At 40.2% G+C, this 25,733-nt stretch overlaps 1 protein-coding gene across 1 annotated transcript in view; it reads right to left on the reverse strand.

The window, feature by feature from the left end:
- Positions 1-25,733, reverse strand: part of LOC129515569 (ankyrin repeat domain-containing protein 26-like) — a 129,333-nt gene that overhangs the window by 64,688 nt on the left and 38,912 nt on the right. The window contains exons 12-15 of the mRNA XM_055334492.1: positions 22,956-22,989; positions 15,799-15,868; positions 14,046-14,100; positions 13,756-13,934 (exon numbers count right to left, since the gene is read on the reverse strand). Coding sequence (XP_055190467.1) covers positions 13,756-13,934; positions 14,046-14,100; positions 15,799-15,868; positions 22,956-22,989 — 338 coding nt within the window. The remainder of the gene's footprint in view (positions 1-13,755; positions 13,935-14,045; positions 14,101-15,798; positions 15,869-22,955; positions 22,990-25,733) is intronic.

The raw sequence follows: 25,733 nt of genomic DNA on the forward strand, positions 1-25,733 counted from the left end.
CGAGGAGCCGGGCTGAGGCCGGGGCGAGTGTCCCCAGGACAGGAGAGCCCCGTCCCGGAGGAGCAGGAGCTGCACCAACCTTCCCGGGCGGAAAGGGGCTCGCAGGGAGGTGGAGGAGGACCCAGGAGGGCGGGGATGCCCTCGGGCTCCCTGGGACACTAACAGACACCTGCGCCCCGGGAGAGTGCGCCGAGCTCCCTAAGGGCTGCAGCGCGCACGGCGGGACCGGAGCAGCTCGGAGGGGCTCGGGCGGCGGCTCCGCGGAGGGGGCTGCGGGGCGGGAGCGCGAATCCCACAGCGCAGGCCCCGGAGCACAGGGCGCCGGGACACAGCCCAGGATCCGGCCTCCCCCGGGACAGGCAGAGGCCGGGAGGGCCCAGGACAGCGAGGACGCTCCTGCCCCGAGCTGAGCAGATCAGCGGCCCCGCCCCGGAGCCTCCAGGCCCTGCAGACGGAGAGCCCCAAAGTTCCTGCGGAGGCTGAATCCAGGCTTCCAGAGTTGCCATAGCAACTGCGGCTGTTCCTCCTGGGGCCTCACGGGGTAAACAACCCCCGCTGAGCCCTGCAGCAGGCAGGGCGGAGCAGCTCCCCCAAGTGCTAACACCTGAAAATCAGCACAGCAGGCCCCTCCCCCAGAAGACCAGCTGGACGGACCAGTACCAGGGGAAGACAGGGGACTTAAAGTCTACAGAATCAGAAGATACTCCACCGTGTTCCAATACAACTTGTTTTTGGCCACTCTGCACTGAGCAAAATGACTAGAAGGAAAACCTCACCTCAAAAGAAAGAACCAGAAACAGCCCTCTCTCCCACAGAGTTACAAAATCTGGATTACAATTCAATGTCAGAAAGCCAATTCAGAAGCACTATTATACAGCTACTGGTGGCTCTAGAAAAAAGCATTAAGGACTCACGAGACTTCATGACTGCAGAATTTAGATCCAATCAGGCAGAAATTAAAAATCAATTGAATGAGATGCAATCCAAACTAGAAGTCCTAACGACGAGGGTTAACGAGGTGGAAGAACGAGTGAGTGACATAGAAGACAAGTTAATGGCAAAGAGGGAAACTGAGGAAAAAAGAGACAGACAATTAAAGGACCATGAAGACAGATTAAGGGAAATAAATGACAGCCTAAGGAAGAAAAACCTACGTTTAATTGGGGTTCCCGAGGGCGCCGAAAGGGACAGAGGGCCAGAATATGTATTTGAACAAATCCTAGCTGAAAACTTTCCCAATCTGGGAAGGGAAACAGGCATTCAGATCCAGGAAATAGAGAGATCCCCCCCTAAAATCAGTAAAAACCGTTCAACACCTCGACATCTAATAGTGAAGCTTGCAAATTCCAAAGATAAAGAGAAGATCCTTAAAGCAGCAAGAGACAAGAAGTCCCTGACTTTCATGGGGAGGAATATTAGGGTAACAGCAGACCTCTCCACAGAGACCTGGCAGGCCAGAAAGGGCTGGCAGGATATATTCAGGGTCCTAAATGAGAAGAACATGCAACCAAGAATACTTTATCCAGCAAGGCTCTCATTCAAAACGGAAGGGAGATAAAGAGCTTCCAAAACAGGCAGGAACTGAAAGAATATGTGACCTCCAAACCAGCTCTGCAAGAAATTTTAAGGGGGACTCTTAAAATTCCCCTTTAAGAAGAAGTTCAGTGGAACAATCCACAAAAACAAGGACTAAATAGATATCATGATGACACTAAACTCATATCTGTCAATAGTAACTCTGAACGTGAACGGGCTTAATGACCCCATCAAAAGGCGCAGGGTTTCAGACTGGATAAAAAAGCAGGACCCATCTATTTGCTGTCTACAAGAGACTAATTTTAGACAGAAGGACACCTACAACCTGAAAATAAAAGGTTGGAGAACCATTTACCATTCAAATGGTTCTCAAAAGAAAGCAGGGGTAGCCATCCTTATATCAGATAAACTAAAATTTACCCGAAGACTGTAGTGAGAGACGAAGAGGGACACTATATCATACTTAAAGGATCTATCCAGCAAGAGGACTTAACAATCCTCAATACATATGCCCCGAATGTGGGAGCTGCCAAATACTTAAACGAATTATTAACCAAAGTGAAGAAATACTTAGATAATAATACACTTATACTTGGTGACTTCAATCTAGCTCTTTCTACCCTCGATAGGTCTTCTAAGCACAACATCTCCAAAGAAACGAGAGCTTTAAATGATACACTGGACCAGATAGATTTCACAGATATCTACAGAACTTTACATCCAAACTCAACTGAATACACATTCTTCTCAAGTGCACATGGAACTTTCTCCAGAATAGAACACATACTGGGTCACAAATCGGGTCTGAACCGATACCAAAAGATTGGGATCGTCCCCTGCATATTCTCAGACCATACGCCTTGAAATTAGAACTCAATCACAAGAAGAAGTTTGGAAGGACCTCAAACACGTGGAGGTTAAGGACCATCCTGCTAAAAGATAAAAGGGTCAACCAGGAAATTAAGGAAGAATTAAAAAGATTCATGGAAACTAATGAGAATGAAGATACAACTGTTCAAAATCTTTGGGATGCAGCAAAAGCAGTCCTGAGGGGGAAATACATTGCAAAACAAGCATCCATTCAGAAACTGGAAAGAACTCAAATACAAAAGCTAACCTTACACATAAAGGAGCTAGAGAAAAAACAGCAAATCGACCCGACGCCCAGCAGAAGAAGAGAGTTAATTAAAATTCGAGCAGAACTCAACGAAATTGAGACCAGAAGAACTGTGGAACAGATCAATAGAACCAGGAGTTGGTTCTTTGAAAGAAGTAATAAGATAGAGAAACCATTAGCCAACCTTATTAAAAAGAAGAGAGAGAAGACTCAAATTAATAAAATCATGAATGAGAAAGGAGAGATCACTACCAACACCAAGGAAATACAAACGATTTTAAAAACATATTATGAACAACTCTACGCCAATAAATTAGGCAATCTAGAAGAAATGGACGCATTCCTGGAAAGCCACAAACTACCAAAACTGGAGCAGGAAGAAATAGAAAACCTGAACAGGCCAATAACCAGGGAGGAAATTGAAGAAGTCATCAAAAACCTCCCAAGACACAAGAGTCCAGGGCCAGATGGCTTCCCAGGGGAATTCTATCAAACGTTTAAAGAAGAAATCATACCTATTCTATTAAAGCTGTTTGGAAAGATAGAAAGAGATGGAGTACTTCCAAATTCATTCTATGAGGCCAGCATCACCTTAATTCCAAAACCAGACAAAGACCCCACCAAAAAGGAGAATTACAGACCAATATCCCTGATGAACATGGATGCAAAAATTCTCAACAAGATACTAGCCAATAGGATTCAACAACACATTAAGAAAATTATTCACCATGACCAAGTAGGATTTATCCCCGGGACACAAGGCTGGTTCAACACTCGTAAAACAATCAATGTGATTCATCATATCAGCAAGAGAAAAACCAAGAACCATATGATCCTCTCATTAGATGCAGAGAAAGCATTTGACAAAATACAGCATCCATTCCTGATCAAAACTCTTCAGAGTGTAGGGATAGAGGGAACTTTCCTCGACATCTTAAAAGCCATCTACGAAAAGCCCACAGCAAATATCATTCTCAATGGGGAAGCACTGGGAGCCTTTCCCCTAAGATCAGGAACCAGACAGGGATGTCCACTCTCACCACTGCTATTCAACATAGTATTGGAAGTCCTAGCCTCAGCAATCAGACAACAAAAAGACATTAAAGGCATTCAAATTGTCAAAGAAGAAGTCAAACTCTCCATCTTCGCCGATGACATGATACTCTACGTAGAAAACCCAAAGCCTCCACCCCAAGATTGGTAGAACTCATACAGCAATTTGGCAGCGTGGCAGGATACAAAATCAATGCCCAGAAATCAATGGCATTCCTATACACTAACAATGAGACTGAAGAAAGAGAAATTAAGGAGTCAATCCCATTGACAATTGCACCCAAAAGCATAAGATACTTAGGAATAAACCTAACCAAAGAGGTAAAGGATCTATACCCTAAAAACTATAGAACACTTCTGAAGGATATTGAGGAAGACACAAAGAGATGGAAAAATATTCCATGCTCATGGATTGGCAGAATTAATATTGTGAAAATGTCAATGTTACCCAGGGCAATTTACACGTTTAATGCAATCCCTATCAAAATACCATGGACTTTCTTCAGAGACTTAGAACAAATTATTTAAAGATTTGTGTGGAATCAGAAAAGACCCCGAATAGCCAGGGGAATTTTAAAAAAGAAAACCATTCTGGGGGCATCACAATGCCAGATTTCAGGTTGTACTACAAAGCTGTGGTCATCAAGACAGTGTGGTACTGGCACAAAAACAGACACATAGATCAATGGAACAGAATAGAGAACCCAGAAGTGGACCCTGAACTTTATGGTCAACTAATATTCGATAAAGGAGGAAAGACGATCCACTGGAAGAAAGACAGTCTCTTCAATAAATGGTGCTGGGAAAATTGGACATCCACATGCAGAAGAATGAAACTAGACCACTCTGTTGCACCATCCACAAACATAAACTCAAAATGGATGAAAGATCTAAATGTGAGACAAGATTCCATCAAAATCCTAGAGGAGAACACAGGCAACACCCTTTTTGAACTCGGCCACAGTAACTTCTTGCAAGATACATCCACGAAAGCAAAAGAAACAAAAGCAAAAATGAACTATTGGGACTTCATCAAGATAAAAAGCTTCTGCACAGCAAAATAAACAGTCAATAAAACTCAAAGACAACTTACAGAATGGGAGAAGATATTTGCAAATAACATATCAGATAAAGGGCTAGTTTCCAAAATCTATAAAGAACTTATTAAACTCAACACCAAAGAAACAAACAATCCAATCATGAAATGGGAAAAAGACATGAAGAGAAATCTCACAGAGGAAGACATAGACATGGCCAACATGCACATGAGAAAATGCTCTGCATCACTTGCCATCAGGGAAATACAAATCAAAACCACAATGAGATACCACCTCACACCAGTGAGAATGGGGAAAATTAACAAGGCAGGAAACAACAAATGTTGGAGAGGATGCGGAGAAAAGGGAATCCTCTTACACTGTTGGTGGGAATGTGAACTGGTGCAGCCACTCTGGAAAACTGTGTGGAGGTTCCTCAAAGAGTTAAAAATAGACCTGCCCTACGACCCAGCAATTGCACTGTTGGGGATTTACCCCAAAGATTCAGATGCAATGAAACGCCGGGACACCTGCACCCCGATGTTTCTAGCAGCCATGCCCACAATAGCCAAACTGTGGAAGGAGCCTCGGTGTCCATCGAAAGATGAACGGATAAAGAAGATGTGGTTTATGTATACAATGGAATATTACTCAGCCATTAGAAACGACAAATACCCACCATTTGCTTCAACGTGGATGGAACTGGAGGGTATCATGCTGAGTGAAGTAAGTCAATCGGAGAAGGACAAACAGTGTATGTTCTCATTCATTTGGGGAATATGAATAATAGTGAAAGGGAATATAAGGGAAGGGAGAAGAAATGTGTGGGAAATATCAGAAAGGGAGACAGAACATAAAGACTCCTAACTCTGGGAAATGAACTAGGGGTGGTGGAAGGGGAGGAGGGCGGGGGGTGTGGGTGAATGGGTGACAGGCACTGAGGGGGACACTTGATGGGATGAGCACTGGGTGTTATTCTGTATGTTGGTAAATTGAACACCAATAAAAATTAATTTATTAAAAAAAAGAAAATATACTTTTATTAATATAGGCAAGTAATGACCACCTGGATGGCTCAGTCGGCTAAGCATCCAACTCTTGATTTCGGGTCAGGTCATGATGTCAGGATTGTGACATTGAGCTTTACATCAGACTCCGTGCTCAGCAGGGATTCTGCTTCTCTCCTTCTCTCTGCCCCTCTCCCCCCACTTCTGAAATAAATAAATCCTTAGAAAAATGCATATGTATGTGGGTATGTATTCATTTCTGTAGCGAATAGCATTTTTAAGATAAATAGAAAGATTTAATTGCAAAACACCAATTGAAGATTTGTGAGAATATTCCTTTTTATTTTATCATTTTAATTTTAAAGATTTTGTTTACTTATTCATGAGAGACACAGAGTAAGAGAGAGAGGCAGAGACACAGGCAGAGGGAGAAGCAAGCTCCATGCATGGAGCCTGACATGGGAAACTCAATCCCAGGTCTCCAGGATCAGGTCCTGGGCTGAACACGGCGCTAAACTGAGCCACCCAGGCTGCCACAATATTCCTTTTTAAAAATGAATCTTAAAAGCTAAGATTTAAGTTGTAGAAGAGAAATATTTTAGGGATTACAGAATTTTAAGGCACTTTATGAGAAAAATTTAAAACCCCATTTTAAAATTCACATGGTTTTTTATTCCACTGTGAATAGCATACTAATAGCTTTAATTTCCTATCTACACATATAGGATGGTACTTAAAGGCTGGAGAAAGAATCTAGTATTAAAATATTAATAATCATGATCATCCAAATTAAAGGTTTAAAGTCTCCAAAGTCATGTATGATTATCAAGCAGGACGCAATATTCCATATTCACAAGAGAGAAGAAAAGGCCTAAAACAATCAAATCTCCTGTATTTCTGAGTTTCTGTATGAAAGAAATTCACAGGTATATTTAACAACTTTCGGTGGCACTGCTGGCTCAGTCCACAAGAGGTGTTGTGACTCGAAATGTCAGCACCTGAGTTTAAGCCCAGGCATTGGATATAGAGTTACTTTAAAAAGTTTTTGTTTTGTTTTGTTTATTTATGATTGTCACACACAGAGGGGGGGGGGGGGGGCAGAGACACAGGAGAGGGAGAAGCAAGCTCATGCAGGGAGCCCGACGGGGATTTGATCCCTGGGTCTCCAGGATCGCACCCCGCGCCAAAGGCAGGCGCCAAACCACTGTGCACCCAGGGGCTCCCTTAAAAAAGTTTTTAATCTAGAAAACGCAAAACAGCGAGTGAAAGCGAGGGGAGCCCGACAGCTCCCGAGAAGGCGAGGGCGTTTGCGGTGCCCGCCTCTCCCCGCCGCCCCTCACTCGCGGCCGGCGACACCAGGGCCCCGTCCCCCCGCGCCTGCCCAGGGGCCTGGCGGGAGCACACGCCCTGCCCTCGCGGTCGGCGCGCGCCTGCCCCGCCGTGGCCAGTCCCGCCCCTCGGGCGGCCGACGCCCGGGACCCAAAGTGCAGTGGCGGTGGGGGCTAAGGGGGGGGAGGCGGGAGGGATCTCTTGTGACTCCCCTTCCCGGGTGCCCTCCGCCTGCTGGGGGTCCGGGCCGCCACCCGGCCCCTAGGAAGCGAATGTGTGAACTCGGTGAAGGAAAAAGGCACTGGAAGTCGGTTGAGTACCTGACCCAGGTCCTCAAGGAATGAAATTTAAGGAAACCCGTGTTGTCACCCCAGAAGAGATAACTTTCAAATCACCCTGAAAACCTACCAAAATTCGGTCTCAGATTTAAAGAGAGAACTGCTGAAGTGACACAGTGAGAAAACTCTGCGCTTCTATCAAGTACAACTTGTTTTTGGCCACTCTGCACTGAACAGACAGACTAGAAGGAAAAACGCACCACAAAAGAAAGAATCAGAGACAGTCCTCTCTCCCACAGAGTTACAAAATTTGGATTACAATTCAATGTCAGAAAGCCAATAAAGAAGCACAATTATAAAGCTACTTGTGGCTCTAGAAAAAAAGCATAAAGGATTCAAGAGACTTCATGACTGCAGAATTTCCATCTCATCAGGCCGAAATTAAAAATCAATTCAATGAGATGCAATCCAAACTGGAGGTCCTAAATGACCGTTAACGAGGTAGAAGAATGAGTGAGTGACATAGAAGACAAGTTGATGCCAAGGAAGGAAACTAAGGAAAAAAGAGAAAAACAATTAAAAGATCATGAGGATAGGTTAAGGAAAATGAATGACAGCCTCAGAAGGAAAAATCTACGTTTAGTTGGGGTTCCAGAGGGTGCCGAAAGGGACAGAGGTCCAGAAACTGTATTTGAACAAAACATAGCTGAGAAGTTTCCTAACTTGGGGAGGGAAACAGGCATCCAGATCCAGGAGATAGAGAGATCCCCACGTAGAATCAATAAAAACCACTCAACACCTCGACATTTAATAGTGAAACTTGCAAATTCCAAAGATAAATAGAAGATCCGTAAAAGCAGCAAGAGACAACAGATCCCTAACCTTTATGGGGAGAAGTATTAGGATAACAGAGACCTCTCCACAGAGACCTAGCAGGCCAGAAAGGGCTGGCAGGATACAGTCATGGTCCTAAATGAGAAGAACATGCAGCCAAGAATACTCTATCCATCAAGGCTCCCATTCACAATAGAAGGAGAGATAAAGAGCTTCCAAGATAGGCAGAAACGGAAAGAATATGTGACCACAAAAGCAGCTCTGCAAGAAATATGAAGGGGGACACTGTAAAAGAAAGAGGAAGTCTAAGGAAACAATCCACAAAAGCAGAGACTGAACAGGTGTCATGATGACACTAAACTCCTATCTTTCAAGAGTAAATCTGAACGTGAATGGGCTTAATGACCCCATCAAAAGGCGCAGGGTTTCAGACTGGATAAAAGAGCAAGACCCATCTATTTGCTGTCTACAAGAGACTCATTTTAGAACTAAGGACACCTATAGACTGAAAAGAAAAGCTGGAAGAACCATTTACCATTCAAATGGTCCTCAAAAGAAAGCAGGGGTAGCCATCCTTATATCAGCTAAATTAAAGTTTATCCCAAAGACTGTAGTAAGAGATGAAGAGGGACACTATATCATACTAAAAGGATCTCTCCAACAAGAGGACCTAACAATCATGATATTTATGCCCCGAATGCGGGAGCTGCCAAGTATATCACTCAATTAATAACCAAAGTTCAGACATACTTAGATAATAATACACTTATATGTGGACACTTGACCATAGTGCTTTCTGCAATCGACAGATCTTCTAAGCACAGCATCTCCAAAGAAACAAGCGCTTTAAATGATACACTGGACCAAATGGATTTCACAGAATTTTACAGAACTTTACATCCAGACGCAACTGAATACACGTTCTTCTCAAGTGCACATGGAACTTTCTCCAGAACAGGCCACATACTGGGTCACAAATCAGGTCTTAATCGATACCAAAAGATTGGGATCGTCCCCTGCATATTCTTAGATCGTAATGCCTTGAAATTAGAGCTAAATCACAAGAGGAAGTTTGGAAGGATTTCAAACACGTGGAGGTTAATGACCATCCTGCTAAACGATGAAAGGGTCAACCAGGAAATTAGAGAAGAATTAAAAAGATTCATGGAAACCAATAAGAATGAAGATACAACCGTTCAAAATCTTTGGGATACAGCAAAAGCAGTCCTGAGGGGGAAATACATCGTAATACAAGCATCCGTCCCAAAACTGGAAAGAACACAAATACAAAAGCTAACCTTGCACCTAAAGGAGCTGGAGAAGGAACAGCAAATGAAACCTTCACCCAGCAGAAGAAGACAACTAATAAAGATTCGAGCAGAACTCAATGAGACAGAAACCAGAAGAACTGTGGAGCAGATCAACAAAACCAGGAGTTGGTTCTTTGAAAGAATTAATAAGATAGATAAAACCATTAACCAGCCTTATTAAAAGAAGAGAGAAAAGACTCAAATTAATAAAATCATAAACGAGAGAGGAGAGATCACCACCAATACCAAGGAAATACAAACGATTTTAAAAACCTAGTATGAGCAGCTTTATGCCAATAAATTAGGCAATCGAGAAGAAATGGGTGCATGTCTGGAAAACCACAAACTACCAAAACTGGAACTGGAAGAAACAGAAAACCTGAACAGGCCAATAACCAGGGAGGAAATTGAAGCAGTCATCAAAAACCTCCCAAAAGTCCAGGGCCAGATAGCTTCCCAGGGGAATTCTATCAAACGTTTAAAGAAATCATACCTATTCTACTAAAGCTGCTCTGAAAGATAGAAAGGGATGGAGTACTTCCAAACTTGTTCTATGGAGCCAGCATCACCTTAATTGCAAAACCAGACAAAGACCCCATCAAAAAGGAGAATTATAGACCAATATCCCCGATGAACATGGACGCAAAAATTCTAAACAAGACACTAGCCAATAGGATCCAACAATACATTAAGAAGATGATTCAGCATGACCCAGTGGGATTTATCCCCGGGATGCAAGGCTGGTTCAACACTCGTAAAGCAATCAATGTGATTGATCATATCAGCAAGAGAAAAAAACGGGAGTCACATGATCCTGTCAATAGATGCAGAGAAAGCATTTGACAAAATAAAGCATCCATTCCTGATCAAAACTCTTCAGAGTGTAGGGATAGAGGGAACATGCCTCAGCATTTTAAAAGCCACCTACAAAAGCCCACAGCAAATATGACTCTCAATGGGGAAACACTGGGAGCCTTTCCCCTAAGATCAGGAACAAGACAGGGATGTCCACTCTCACCACTGCTATTCACCACAGTACTAGAAATCCAAGCCTCGGCAATCAGGCAACAAAAAGAAATAAAAGGCATTCAAACTGGCAAAGAAGAAGAGTCAAACTCTCCCTCTTTGCAGATGACATGATAGTGTACATAGGAAACCCAAAAGACTCCACCCCAAGATTGCTAGAACTCATACAGCAATTCAGCAGTGTGGCAGGATACAAAATCAATGCCCAGAAATCAGTGGCATTTCTATACACTAACAGTGAAACTGAAGAAAGAGAAATTAAGGAGTCAATCCCACTGACAATTGCACCCAAAAGCATGAGATACCTGGGAATACACCTAACGTAGGAGGTAAAGGGTTTCTACCCTCAAAACTACAGAACACTTCTGAAAGAAACTGAGGAGGACACAAAGAGATGGAAAAATATTCCATGCTCATGGATTGGAAGAATGAATATTGGGAAAATGTTAATGCTACCCAGGGCAATTTAAACGTTTAATGCAATCCCTATCAACATACTATGGACTTTCTTCAGAGTTGGAACAAATCATCAAGATTTGTGTGGATTCAGAAAAGACCCCGAAAAGCCAGGGGAATATTAAAAAGGAAAACCAGAGCTGGGGGCATCACAATGCCAGATTTCAGGTTGTACTACAAAGCTGTGGTCATCAAGACAGTGTGGTACTGCCACAAAACAGACACACAGATCAATGGAACAGAATAGAGAATCCAGAAGTGGACCTTCAACTCTATGGTCAACTAATATTCGACAAAGCAGGAAAGACTATCCACTGGAAGAAAGACGGTCTCTTCAATAAATGGTGCTGGGAAAATTGGACAGCCACATGCAGAAGAATGAAACTGGACCACTTTTTAACACCATACACAAAGAAAAACTCAAAATGGATGAAAGATCTAAATGTGAGAGAAGAATCCATGAGCATCCTAGCGGAGAACACAGGCAATACCCTGTTTGAACTTGGCCACAGCAACTTCTTGCAAGATACATCCATAAGGCAAGAGAAACCAAAGCAAAAATGAACTATTGGGACTTCATCAAGATAAGAAGCTTTTGCACAGCAAAAGAAACAGTCAACAAAACTAAAAGGCAACCTACACAATGGGAGAAAATATTTGCAAAAGACCTATCAGATTAAGGGCTAGTATCCAAGATCTATAAAGAACTTATTAAACTCAACAGCAAAGAAACAAACAATCCAATCATGAATTGGGCAAAAGAGAGGAACAGAAATTTCACAGAGGAAGATACAGACATGGCCAACAAGCACGTGAGAAAATGCTCCGCATCACTGGCCATCAGGGAAATACAGATCAAAACCACAATGAGATACCACCTCCCACCAGTGAGAATGGGGAAAATTAACAAGACAGGAAACAACAAATGTTGGAGAGGATGTGGAGAAAGGGGAACCCTCTTGCACTGTTGCTGGGAATGTGAACTGGTGCAGCCACTCTGGAGAACTGTGTGGAGGTTCCTCAAAGAGTTAACAATAGAGCTGCCCTACCACCCAGCAATTGCACTGCTGGGGATTTACCCCGAGATACAGATGCAGCAAAACGCCGGGACACCTGCCCCCCAATGTTTACTGCAGCAATGTCCACAATAGCCAAACTGGAAGGAGCCTCGGTGTCCATCGATAGATGAATGGATAAGGAAGATATGGTCCCTGTATACAATGGAATATTACTCAGCCATTAGAAACGACAAATACCCACCATTTGCTTCGACATGGAGGGACCTGGAGGGTATTATGCTGAGTGAAACGTGACAATCGGAGAAGGACAAGCATTATATGGTCTCATTCATTTGGGGAATATAAAAATTAGTGAAAGGGAATAAAGGGAAAGGAGAGAAAATGAGTGAAAATATCAGTGAGGGTGACAAAACATGACAGACACCTAACCCTGAGAAATGACCAAGGGGTAGTGGAAGGGGAAGTGGGCAGGGGGTTGGGGTGACTGGATGATGGGCACTGAGGGGGGCACTTGGCGGGATGAGCACTGGGTGTTATGCTAAATGTTGGCAAATTGAACTCCAATAAAAAAAAATTACAAATAAAATAAAATAAGATAATAAAATAATAAAATAAAATAAAATAAAAATGAAATAAAAAATACAAAATACAAAATATAACAACTATGAACACTAAAGTTTCCTGAGATAACATAAAATGTATCCACTGTTGGAGGTATTTGAAAAAGTAAAGATCATCCTTCTGGAAATAACTTTGTATACTCTATGGGCAACTTTTCCTTCCTTATGTTTCTCTAATGAGAAATCATCTTACAAAAAGAATGATAAATTATGAGTTTATTCATTTGGCATGTGTCTCTATTCTATGCTTATACTTTTTTAAAAAGATGCATCAGAATCCAGAAAAAAGTTTTTATATTTTTAAGAGTCCTGTAGCTTAAAAAAATTTTTTTTCATTTAATGGCTAGAGATTAAGAACCTCACTTACCTAAGAAAAAATTTCAGGTTTAATTAATGAAAAGACTAACTAAAATGTTTATTTATGTCCTCTCTTTATTCTCAAAAGATCTAAAATCAACCAAGATTATACCACACAGTAAGTTTAATTAGAAACCACAAGAAAGACAACGGCCAAAATTCAAAATTCATAATAAATCTGATTATGACTTAAAACAGACTTTACTTTGTACTATGTATAAACACAACTTTTGCTAAATTAAATATAGGCTATCATACTTTATTAAACTTAAAAGGATAAAATTTCCTTCCAGTTCTTCATAAAAACCAGCTGTCATTCAGAAGAATCTGAGCATTTTTTGTATTGCAGACTTTCTTTTATTAATTTGCATTTAAAATAATTTCTACCATATTTTATAATATACAGCATCTGTTCTCCCTTAGCCTCACTACTGCTGTTTTTGTAATAACAATCTCTCTAAACTCTATCTTTACATTCATCTCATCCATCTTAAATGAATTCTTACTTACCCCACAACCCCTCCCTCATCTTCACACCCATCTAGCTATTCTTTCCAGTTGCTTTCTAATTCTTTCTTTCCATGATGGCATACCTAAGGTTTGTTTATTCCCACCAACAGTTATAAATCTCAACCCAGTACTTCTCTGTTGTTATTACACTGTTTTCTCTTATATTCTTGAGGGCTTCCATTTCTCCCTAAGATTCTTTTCATTATAAGGATATCAAGAGGATGGTAGGTGAAAAAACATGGGGGGAAAAGTTCAAAACAACTTACCTTTGTAACATCACGCATTGCTAAAGATGTTTGAGGAGTTTCAGGTGATACAAAAGCAAGAGGAGAATAGTCAGAGACATTGACTGATGGTTTCAAAAGAGTTTCAGTCTTATCTTCACTTGCAAAATTGTCAGCAAATAAAAGTCTACATTCTTGGCTCAAAATGGCATAGTCTGCTCCTATTTAGTGAAAAAGTCAAGAGTACATGAAGATGTCTGTAACTTCAAATTACTAAATAACACAAAAATGGACAAAACTCAGTGAATAACACAAATCTTCAAATAGCTTACCCCTGGCTCGCAGAAAAGCAGCCATCTGCTCTCTTAAGTTTAGTTGCGGGACAGTCTAGAAAAAAATTGATAGTTTTCAGGATTACAAGCATCACATTTCGTAAAAATAATTGTAATATTCACCATTACCAGATGAACACCATTACAAAAAGAACACAGGTTTTGGAGATCATTCAAATAGAGACTGAAAACTCAGTTCTGCCATTTACTAACCTACATTTTCTCATGGAGTGAAGATTATAAGAGATTTAACAGTCCCAAAATGTTACTTTTCCCACCCCTGATTATTATACAAAGTCTTCCTCAAAAAGTTAAAAATAGAACTATCCTATCACCCAGCAATTGCAGTACTCAGTATTTATCCAAAGGATACAAACATAGTGATCTGAAAGCCCACCAGCACCCCAACGTTTAAAGCAGCAATGACCACAATAGCCAAACTACGGAAAAAGCCCAGATGCCCATTGACAGATGAATGGATAAAGAAGATACGGTGTGTATAAATACAATGGAATCAAAAAGAATGAAATCTTGCCATTTGCAACAATATGGATGGGACTAAAGAGTATTATACTAAGTGAAATAAGTTAGTTAGAGAAAGACAAATACCATATGATTTCAATCCTATGTGGAATTTAAGAAACAAAACAGATGTGCATAGGGGAAGGGAGGGAAAAATAAGATAAAAATCAGAGAGAGACAAACCATAAGCGATTCTTAATCATAGGAAATAAACTGAGGGTTCTTGGAGGGGAGAGGGTTGGGGCAATGGGGTAATTGGGTGATTGGCATTAAGGACGGCCCTTGAAGTAATAAGCACTCGGTACTGTATGCAACTGATGGATCACTAAATTCTACCTCTGAAACTAATAATACACTATATGTTAATTAATTTGAATTAAAAAAAATTTAAATACTTTATTTACCAAAATAACTTAAAATAAAAATTTATGCCTAAGTAATTTAAACTCAAAAAACTAACAATAAGAAATGTCATTATTGGGATGCCTGTGTGGCTCAGTGGTTGAGCATCTGCCTTCGGCTCAGGGTGTGATCCCGGAGTCCCACATCAGGCTCCCTGCACAGAGCCTGCTTCTCCTCCCTCTGCCTCTGTCTCTGCCTCTCTCATGAATAAATGAATACAATATTTTTAAAAATTAATTATTTTATTAGCTTTAAAAATTTTTAAATGTGCATGATTTATAATTGCATGACTATCTCTTATAAGAGAAAATATTAAAATTAGTTTTTAGTAGTATTTATTTAGGCAAGTTGGCATTACAAACAGTTTAAGTTGCTTTTGTTTGTCAAAATGCTAAGGACAAATGATTGTTTAACATCAGCTCCTTCCAGGAAAGTGAGAGAAATAATAAGCCTTGTGGGGTAATGATTCAGGAATGAAAACCACAGACACACAGACAACAAAAAGCCGTAACCAAAAATATTGACAATGAACATAGAAAGAGATGGACTGAAAGAACAGACACTAACACAGAAGCATGAGAGACATCTAACTCTGGGAAACGAACAAGGGGTAGTGGAAAGGGAGGTGGGCAGGGGGTTGAGGTGACTGGGTGATGGGCACTGAGGGGGGCATTTGGGGGAGTGAGCACTAGGTGTTATGCTGAATGTTGGCAAATTGAACTCCAATAAAGAAAATTAAAAAAAAAAACATAAAATGACAAGAAGCAAGCCATAATACATAACACTAAATTCAGAGCAGGAAAATTAATTTTACAAGAAAGTACTTTACCTTGGTACGAGGACTTAAGTCTTCAATTGATGAAGGCCATGAATTATCAATATCAGCTTTATCAGAAAGACTTTAGAGCAAAAATATAAAACAAAGACAAGTTCATTTCTTTTAAAAGAAAAATCAAGTAAAAGGTCAACTGTTTATTAAATGAAGTTTCTTGAAATACGAAAATTTAGCCTCGTTTTTGTTAAGCTTTTTTTAAATTCCAGTACCCTAACATACAGTGTTACATTAGTTTCATACATACAATATAATGATTTGGTAATTCCATACATCACCCAGTGCTCATGGTGACAAGTGCATTCCTTAATTCCCATCTCCTATTTCACCCACTCCTCTACCAACCTCTCCCCTGGTAACCATCAGTTTGTTCTCTATAGTAGTCTTCTTCTTGGTTAATCTCTTTTCTGTCTCCTTCGCTCATTTTTGTTTCTTACATTTTACTTAGGCGTGAAATCATATGATATTTGTCTTTCTCTGACTTACACTGCTTAGCATAATATGCTCTAGCTTCACCATGTCATTGCAAATGACAAGATGTCATTCTTTTCGATGGCTGAATATTCCATAGTGTGTGTGTGTGTGTGTGTATACATATATACACACACACACACACTTCTTGTTTATTCACTAATCCATCAGCATGCACACTTAGGCTGATGATTGCAAATAATGCTGTAGTAAAAACATGAGGTGCATGTATCCCTTTGAATTGGTGTGTTTGTCGTTTCTGGGTAAATAGACAGGAGCGCAATGACTGGATTGTCAGTAGTTCGGTTTTTAACTTTTTGAGGAACCTCCATACGGTTTCCCACAGTGGCTGTCCCAGTTTGCACTTCCACCAAAAGTGCAACAGGGTTCCTTTTTCTCCACATCCTCACCTACACTTGTTTCTTGTGGTTTTGATTTTAGCCATTCTGACAGGTGTGCAGTGCTATCTCATTGTAGCTTTGATTTGCATTTCCCTGATGACGTATGATGCTGATCATCTTTTTACATGTCTATTGGCCAACTGGACATCTTCTTTAGGAAAATGTCTGATGTCTTCTGATCATTCTTGACCTGGGTTGTGTTTCGGGTGTTGAGGTGTATCAGTTCTTTATATTCTTATACTAACCCTTTATCAGATATGTCATATGCAAATGTCTTCTCCCATTCTGTAGGTTGCCTTTTAGTTTTGTGGATTGATTCCTTCACCGCAAAAGCTTTTGATTTTGATGTAGCCCCAAGAGTTTATTTTGCTTTTATTGCTCTTGCCTCAGGAGACATAACCAAAAAAATGTGGCTACAGCTAATACCAGAGAGATCACTGTCTGTGCTCTCTTCAAGGATAAAATGGTTTTATGTGATATATTTGTATCTTTTGAATTTATTTTTGTAAATGGTGAAAGAAAGTGGTCCTGTTTCAATCTTTTATATACCCATTCAGTTTTCCCAGCATCATTTATTGAAGAGACTGCCTTTTCAAACCACTGGATATTCTTTCTTGCTTTGTCAAAGATTAATTAACCATATCGCTATAGGTTTATTTCTGGATTTTCTATACTATTCTACTGATTTTTGTATCTATTTAATGCCAAAACTATGCCGTTTTGATTACTACAGCTTTGTAATATAACTTGAAATCTAGCATAGAGATATCTCCAGTTACGTTTTTCTTTTTCCAATATTGCTTTGGCTATTTGAGGTCTTCAGTGGTTCCATATAAATTTAGGGTTGTTTGCTCTAGTTCTGTGAAACATGTTGATGGATTTTAATAGGCTTTGCACTAAATTTGTAGATTGCTTTGGGTCCTATACACATTTTAACAATAGGTGTTCTTCCAATCTATGAGATGGAATTCTTTCCATCTTTGTGTCATCCTCAATTGCTTTCACCAATGTTTTCAGAGTACAGGTCTTTCAAAATTTGGCCTCTGTGTTATTTTTTAAGATGTTGTTTATTTATTTGAGAGAGAAAGAAAGAGAAAGAGTGCACAAGTAGGCAGAGAGGCAGGCAGAGGGAGGGAAAGAAGCAGGCCCCCGGCTGAGCAGAGAGCCCCATACTTGCCTCTATCCCAGGACCCTGAGATCATGACCCAAGCCAAAGGCAGACGCTTAACCGACTGAACCAGCCAGGTGCCTCTTGGCCTCTGTTTTTAAAAAGGGTTTAGTTATCTATTTTGCTTTCACCTCTCCTAACCTGTGAAATACCCAGTAAAGGCTCAGTTTTAGTTCCCATAACTAGTGTGACAGATAAGGAATTCTCTGAAATGTTTGACAGCTAACTAGACAAAAGTTAACCACCATTAATTATCACCTTCCACCTGTCAGAATGACTAGAATCAAAACCACACACAAAAAAATAAATATTGGTGAGGATGCCCAGAAAAAGGAACACTCGTGCGCTGCTGATGGGTATAGAAATTGGTGCAGCCACTGTAAAAAAACAAAATGGAGTTTCCTTGAAGAAGTACAAATAGAAATACCACATGATCCAGTAATCCACTACTGGGTACTTACTTACCCAAGGAAAAAGAAAACACTAATTTGAAAAGACATATGTACCCCAATGTTTATTGCAGCATTATTTACAACAGCCAAGATACGAAAGCAACCCGTGTCCATCAACAGATGCATAACACACACACACACACACACACACACACACAGCAATATTACTCAGCCATAAAAAAGAATGAAACCTTACCATTTGCAACAATATGGATTACCTGGAGGGTATTAAGCTAAGTGAAATAAGTCAGAGCTAAATAGACAAATACTGTATGATTTCAATTATATGTAGAATCGAAAAAGCAGAACAAATGAACAAACCACCAAAAAGCAGAACCAGGGATCCCTGGGTAGCGCAGCGGTTTGGCGCCTGCCTTTGGCTCAGGGCGCGATCCTGGAGACCCGGGATCGAATCCCATATCGGGCTCCCGGTGCATGGAGCCTGCTTCTCCCTCTGCCTGTGTCTCTGCCTCTCTCTCTCTCTCTGTGTGTGACTATCATAAATAAATAAATTTAAAAAAAAATTTAAAAAAATACAAAAACAAAACAAAAAGCAGAACCAGACCCATAAGTACAGAGAATTCTGTACTGCCAGAAGGGAAGTGGGTGAGGGACAGACAAAATGGGTGAAGGGAAGTGGGAGGTTCAGCATTCCAATTATAGTAAGTCACAGGGATAAAAGTACAGCATAGGGAATATAGTCAATAGTATTGTAATAGCATTATGCAGTAACACATAGTAGCTACACTTGTGGTAAGCATGGGGTAATAATATAGACCTGCTAAATCACTATGCTGTACACATGAAACCAACATAACATTGTGTCAACTACACTTAAATTTTTAAAAAGATCTACAAATGTTAAAGAACAAATTTATATGTTATTAGTGGGAATAATATTTCCAAAGAGATTAAAAGATTAAAAATTATAAAATCCAAGTTTCACAAGTCCTGCCTTATTTATGTCCACATAAACTAGCAAGACCTTAAAAATCATCAAGGGCACTCAGATACCCAAGAAGAGGGACTGCTATAAAAACAGTCCCGATATCTGTACCTCTATTTCCCCACACACTGCGTAATATTTTCTTTTTGTGAGCTCCCACTCCTGGATCACTCCTCTGCAGGGCTCAGTGGCACTCTCCAACGTTTAAGTCTTTAGCCTGCCAAGGCACAGATTCCCAAAACAAGGAAAGGCTCAAATGACCAAGAATAGGAGCCATTTCCTGCTCCTGGAGAACCAGCTAAATGGAGTCTGAGTCATCCATGCAGTCATCTCAATGTAGGCATGTTACCAACTACCCAGATGAAGCTTCGTTATTGATCTGACAGCTAGTCCTACCCCACCAAACCCTACACATACACGGGAAGGGCATCAGAGAATTACAAAAAGAGGTGGAGAGATCACAAGACCACTACCTTGGGCCATACAGCTATATAGTTCAGAATCTCCATTCCCCCCATTATTTGAGAGGATCTAAGCCGCATTCTGTAAGGTGGGGTAGAAGTCGATGATATCCCCATTCCTAATTTGCTGTAAACACTCTTGCCAGTGGCTCAACTGATTTTAGTGTTTCTCAACAGAAACCCTGAAGTAGGGCAGCCGGGTAGCCCGGTGGTTTAGTGCCACCTTCAGCCCAGGACGTGATCCTGGAGACCCAGGTTCGAGTCCCAAGTCAGGCTCCCTGCATGGAGCCTGCTTCTCCCTCTGCCTGGATCTCTGCCTCCCTCCTCTCTCTCTCTCTCTCTCTGTGTCTCTCATGAATAAATAAAATCTTAAAAAAGGAAAGAAACCCTGAAGTATGCTAGTTCCTTCAATTAAACCAACAAAAAGAAATGCTGCTCCGGACTCTCTTGAACGCTCTATTTTATTTTTTTATTATCATTTTTAAATAAATTTATTTTTTATTGGTGTTCAATTTACCAACATACAGAATAACACCCAGTGCTCAGCCCGTCAAGTGCCCCCCCCAGTGCCCATCACCCATTCACCCCCATCCCGTGCCCTCCTCCCCTTCCACCACCCCTAGTTCGTTTCCCAGAGTTAGGAGTCTTTATGTTCTGTCTCCCTTTCTGGTATTTCCCACACATTTCTTCTCCCTTCCCTTATATTCCCTTTCACTATTATTTATATCCCCCAAATGAATGAGAACATACACTGTCTGTCCTTCTCTGATTGACTTACTTCACTCAGCATAATACCCTCCAGTTCCATCCACGTTGAAGCAAATGGTGGGTATTTGTCGTTTCTAATGGCTGAGTAATATTCCATTGTATACATAGACCACAGCTTCTTTATCCATTCATCTTTTGATGGACACCGAGGCTCCTTCCACAGTTTGGCTATTGTGGACATTGCTGCTGTAAACATCGGGGTGCAGGTGAACCAGTGTTTCACTGCATCTGTATCTTTGGGGTAAATGCCCAACAGTGCAATTGCTGGGTCGTAGGGCAGGTCTATTTTTAACTCTTTGAGGAACCTCCACACAGTTTTCCAGAGTGGCTGCACCAGTTCACATTCCCACCAACAGTGTAAGAGGGTTCCCTTTTCTCCACATCCTCCCCAACATTTGTGGTTTCCTGCCTTGTTAATTTTCCCCATTCTCACTGGTGGGTGGTGGTATCTCATTGTGGTTTTGATTTGTATTTCCCTGATGGCAAGTGATGCAGAGCATTTTCTCATGTGCATGTTGGCCATGTCTATGTCTTCCTCTGTGAGATTTCTCTTCATGTCTTTTTCCCATTTCATGATTGGATTGTTTCTTTGCTGTTGAGTTTAATAAGTTCTTTATAGATTTTGGAAACTAGCCCTTTATCTGATAGGTCATTTGCAAATATCTTCTCCCATTGTGTAGGTTGTCTTTTAGTTTTGTTGACTGTATCCTTTGCTGTGCAAAAGCTTCTTATCTTGATGAAGTCCCAATAGTTCATTTTTGCTTTTGTTTCTCTTGCCTTCGTGGATGTATCTTGCAAGAAGTTACTGTGGCTGAGTTCAAAAAGGGTGTTGCCTGTGTTCTCTTCTAGGATTTTGATGGAATCTTGTCTCACATTTAGATCTTTCATCCATTTTGAGTTTATCTTTGTGGATGGTGCAAGAGAGTGGTCTAGTTTCATTCTTCTGCATGTGGATGTCCAATTTTCCCAGCACCATTTATTGAAGAGACTGTCTTTCTTCCAGTGGGTAGTCTTTCCTGCTTTATCGAATATTAGTTGACCATAAAGTTGAGGGTCCACTTCTGGGTTTTCTATTCTGTTCCATTGATCTATGTGTCTGTTTTTGTGCCAGTACCACACTGTCTTGATGACCACAGAACACTCTATTTTAATATGCTTTTCTAAACAACACCCAATATATTGATCTTTGTCTATCTTGTCATAAACCCCAATATTCTGACATCATTTCAAAAACTCTTTTTCCTATTCAACCCAGTGTGGTTCTTCTTGAAACATGCCGTCTCCTAATTCCCTTCTCGTGTACACTAGACCCACTCCCTATCTTTATATTATTAAAACATTCACCTACAAGATGAGAGAAAAGGGGAAAAAATCTAAATTTAAATCTCATTTCTGTCACTTATCAAATTCAAGTAAGTCACTTTAATCCCTTTTGAGTTTCAAATTCTCCACTTCAACCACCACTTGGTAAGGATGTTAAACATGGGTTACAGCATCAGAGAGTATTTTGATTAACACATCTCTAAGATTCTTTAAAACCCTGAAATTCTATCTGCTTTTCATTTTGTCTGTAGAAAAATGGAGAATCCTTAGCTGGCAGAAATGATAAAAAAGTAATGGAATAAAAGAAACAGCAAGAAAAACTGGAGAAGTTAAAAAAAATCAAGAAAAGAGTATAGAAAGGACATGGAGAAAAGCAAAAAAGTCTACAAAAATAGAAAAAGCTTCACAGAACTTATCAAGGGTGCCAGCCTAAAGGGAAAATTAGACTGAGAAGTCAGTAAATAGACAATTGTTAGAAATATCCTCTAAATAGATGATAAATTTAATTAACATACCATGGTCTATACCTAGATTACATATCCTTCACTTTCAGAAAAATCATTCATCTCAAGGAGAGCAGATGTCACTATATGTAAGAGCTTGCCAGATTAGGGCTTGCTTATGTAAAAGCTATGGTACTGTGGCCATAGGTAACTGAGATCCACTCCAAAATCTTTGACAGTAAAAACAAGAAACTAGTTACCACCACAATACTTATCTCTAGCTATCACTAGTTGTGTCAAATATATTAGGAGAATGCTTGGACTTGCCTGGTTCTTAAGAAAATTCTATTTCAGAGTTAACATGTAATGAAATTTGACATTCTGGGATGATCTAAGATCTGTATCTTAATTCCAGTCCTGCTGAGGGGCAAAAAATGTATGTGGGAGCCACACAGAGCTACCATTCAAATCATGGGTCTGCTACTCATTAACTATGGAATCCTGGGTCAATTAATCCACCTCCCTGAACTACAGCTGACTAGTTAATAAAAAGTAGGCTATAACAGCACAGCCCCTTGGTGAAACTATTGCAATGACTATGTAAGTAATACGTATTAAGCACATAATATAGAGTCTAGCCCAGAAGACAACACTCAACAAATCCTTTCCTCTCCACTCCCTTAGTTAACACATCATTTTTAAAAATCCATAAAAGTCCTACCTGCTTACGGAGTCTTCTTCAGACTTCTCAGCCACTAGTGAAGAAAGCAGCAAAATACATTTTAAGTCAACAATAGAAAAATACAGAATATTAAAAGTGTAAGACCGACGATGATTGGTTAAAAAGTATTCCTTTGGGACCACACCTAGAAACCACACTACAGTGGATATTAACTGTACTATTGGTAGGCAGTTAATGCATTAAGAAATCTCATTTTCTCCTCTTTATTTACCAAATGCAAGAAAAGAATTCTAGTTATCAGGATGTGGTACATACAAGTGGATGTTTCTAATGACCATTATTGTAACCAAACCCTATGAGACTGACAGGAAATGGTATCATTAGCAGAATCATTATCATAAAGTGACAATGGCAAACTTAAATAGCATGATTTTCCTGGACTTCCACTAGTAGGAGCAGTTAAAACAGACTATACATATTTGGCTGTAGCACAACGGAACTTCTTCAGCTCCTCAGTAGAGACTGCTAAGTTCAGGATGAAACACCTCATCACAAAGTTTGGCTCGGCTCCGGTCACAATCTCGGGGTCCTGGGTGGAGACCCTCAGGGAGTCTGCTTTTCTCTCTCCCTCTGCCCTTCCACCTCGCTTGTGCTGTCTGTCTCTCAAATAAATAAACTCTTCTTAAAATCTTTTCTAGAGAAAGACATAAGGCCTAGAAAAAAAGAACATTTTAAATGGAATGAATTGAGCCTCCTGACTTGTTCAGTAGAGAGGGCCGAAAATTTCAAAATGGACTGATACTTGGCTAAGGAAATAAAAGCTTTCTTTGTCTTCCAGTATCTTTAACTTGGTATTCTTCAATCTATCCTCCACACAAGACGCCTGCAAACTATGGCCACAGGCCAAATCCAACCTGCCATCTGTTTCTGTAAATAAAGTTTTAATGGAGCACAGTCACATCTATTTCAATACATATTGCTATGGCTACTTTCACACTACAATGGTAGAGTGTGAGACCCCAGGGCCTAAAATATTCACCATCTGGCCCTTTTAAGAAAAGCTTGGTGATCCCCATTTTATGCCATAACCAAAGGGCCCTAATTCAAATCTAATCTGATTATTCTTCTGTTTCAAATTCTCCAATCAATCCCTGCTGGCTCCCTCCCCAACAGCCATTCCATATTCTTTATTCTTGCTGGAGAACCACAGCTTTATTTGGATATTTATTGTCCCAATACACAAAGAATGTGGTCTCACCCCAGCTGCAAAAGGAGAAATGATTATTCTAAGCTAATCACAGTACATGATTTACCAGTGACTGCTTTAGGAACAAGCAAGTCATGTTACCTAGCCTATAAAATGTTAGGGGAAGTTTACTGCAAGCCGCTGAGTTTTCTTCCTATATAAAAGAAACATAGAGAAAAAAAACACAGTTCTTCTGGTCAGTGGATATTGTCATGTGAAAATATGCTTGAAGCTGTTGCTAATTAGCCAAGCAGGAAAGGAGACAGGGACCCCTGGGTGACTCAGCAGTTGAGTGTCTGCCTTTGGCTGAGGCCCTCATCCCCGACTTCCCGGATCGAGTCCCATGTCGGGCTTCCTGCATGGAGACTGCTTCTCCCTCTGCCTGGATCTCTGCCTCTCTCTGTCTCTCATGAATAAATAAATTAAAATCTTTAAAAAAAACACAACACAAAGACAGCTCTATTCTATTATGAGCACCTTGAAAGACCAAAACTCTATTTCATCTTTGCTTCCTATAGCTTGCAAAACCAAAGCCAACCTAAAGATTTCTGTGATAGAGATCCACACTAAGGTAAAGGTTTCTTCCTACATTTCAGACCATGCAACGCACTAGGTGCCACCTCTGGGGAGCAACGGTAACATCTTTGTTACTGCGAATATTTTTGTGCTTTTATTATAATTTGTTGAGCCCAAGTTGCCCTTTTCGAATATTTATTATGATCATCTTTTGACTAATGGTAACAGAGTATCTTATTTCCAAAAAACTACAGTATTATGCAACGAACATTGTCCTAATGAAGTCAACATATCACATTCTGACTTAAGAGAAGTGAAGTCACGAATAGTGAGATTGCGTTGATGCAACAGCATCTAAAATAACCTGTGCTCCTCAACAGGCTTCTGTAGGATAGGTAATCACCTTAAAAATCAAGCAATCTCATTGGTATTGCTGCACACTAGCTAAGGTTTTGCAGTTCTTATTGTTTGCCATTTGTGTAAAGTACCAGCAAGGTATTGCAGAGTTCCAGTTTTAAGGATAATGAGACAAATCATGCTATAATAATATTTACTAAATGAAATCCACTTGTAAAAATTAAAATATCCATTTGTATAACCAGTATAACTTTTATAACATGTTTATTTATAGAGGAAACATAAAACATACCAACTTAAATATCTTTTTTTCTTATTTACACATGATATCACATGATATTTTAAGTATCATAACTAATAATGAGGGCACCTGGATGGCTCACTGGTTGAGGTTGTGATCCCAGGGTTCTGGGATTGAGTCCCACATCAGGCTTCCTCATGGAGCCTGCTTCTCCCTCTGCCTCTCTCTCTGTCTCTCTTAGGAATAAAGAAATAAAATCTAAAAAATACTAAGATAACGAATTTCTTTTCAGACAATACTGCCTCACATTTTAAATTACCAAAAATAACTTCTCAAATTCTGAATCCTATACTATTAAGAAAGAAATTAAGAAACAAAACAAATACCCATGCAATTTACACATTGGATTTGTTTTGTTTTTTCATTGCTCTTTCATTATCAAAACTGCCTTACTCTG

Source organism: Nyctereutes procyonoides, unplaced genomic scaffold, assembly GCF_905146905.1.
Source record: "Nyctereutes procyonoides isolate TBG_1078 unplaced genomic scaffold, NYPRO_anot_genome, whole genome shotgun sequence".
In the NCBI taxonomy this organism is placed as follows: domain Eukaryota; kingdom Metazoa; phylum Chordata; class Mammalia; order Carnivora; family Canidae; genus Nyctereutes; species Nyctereutes procyonoides.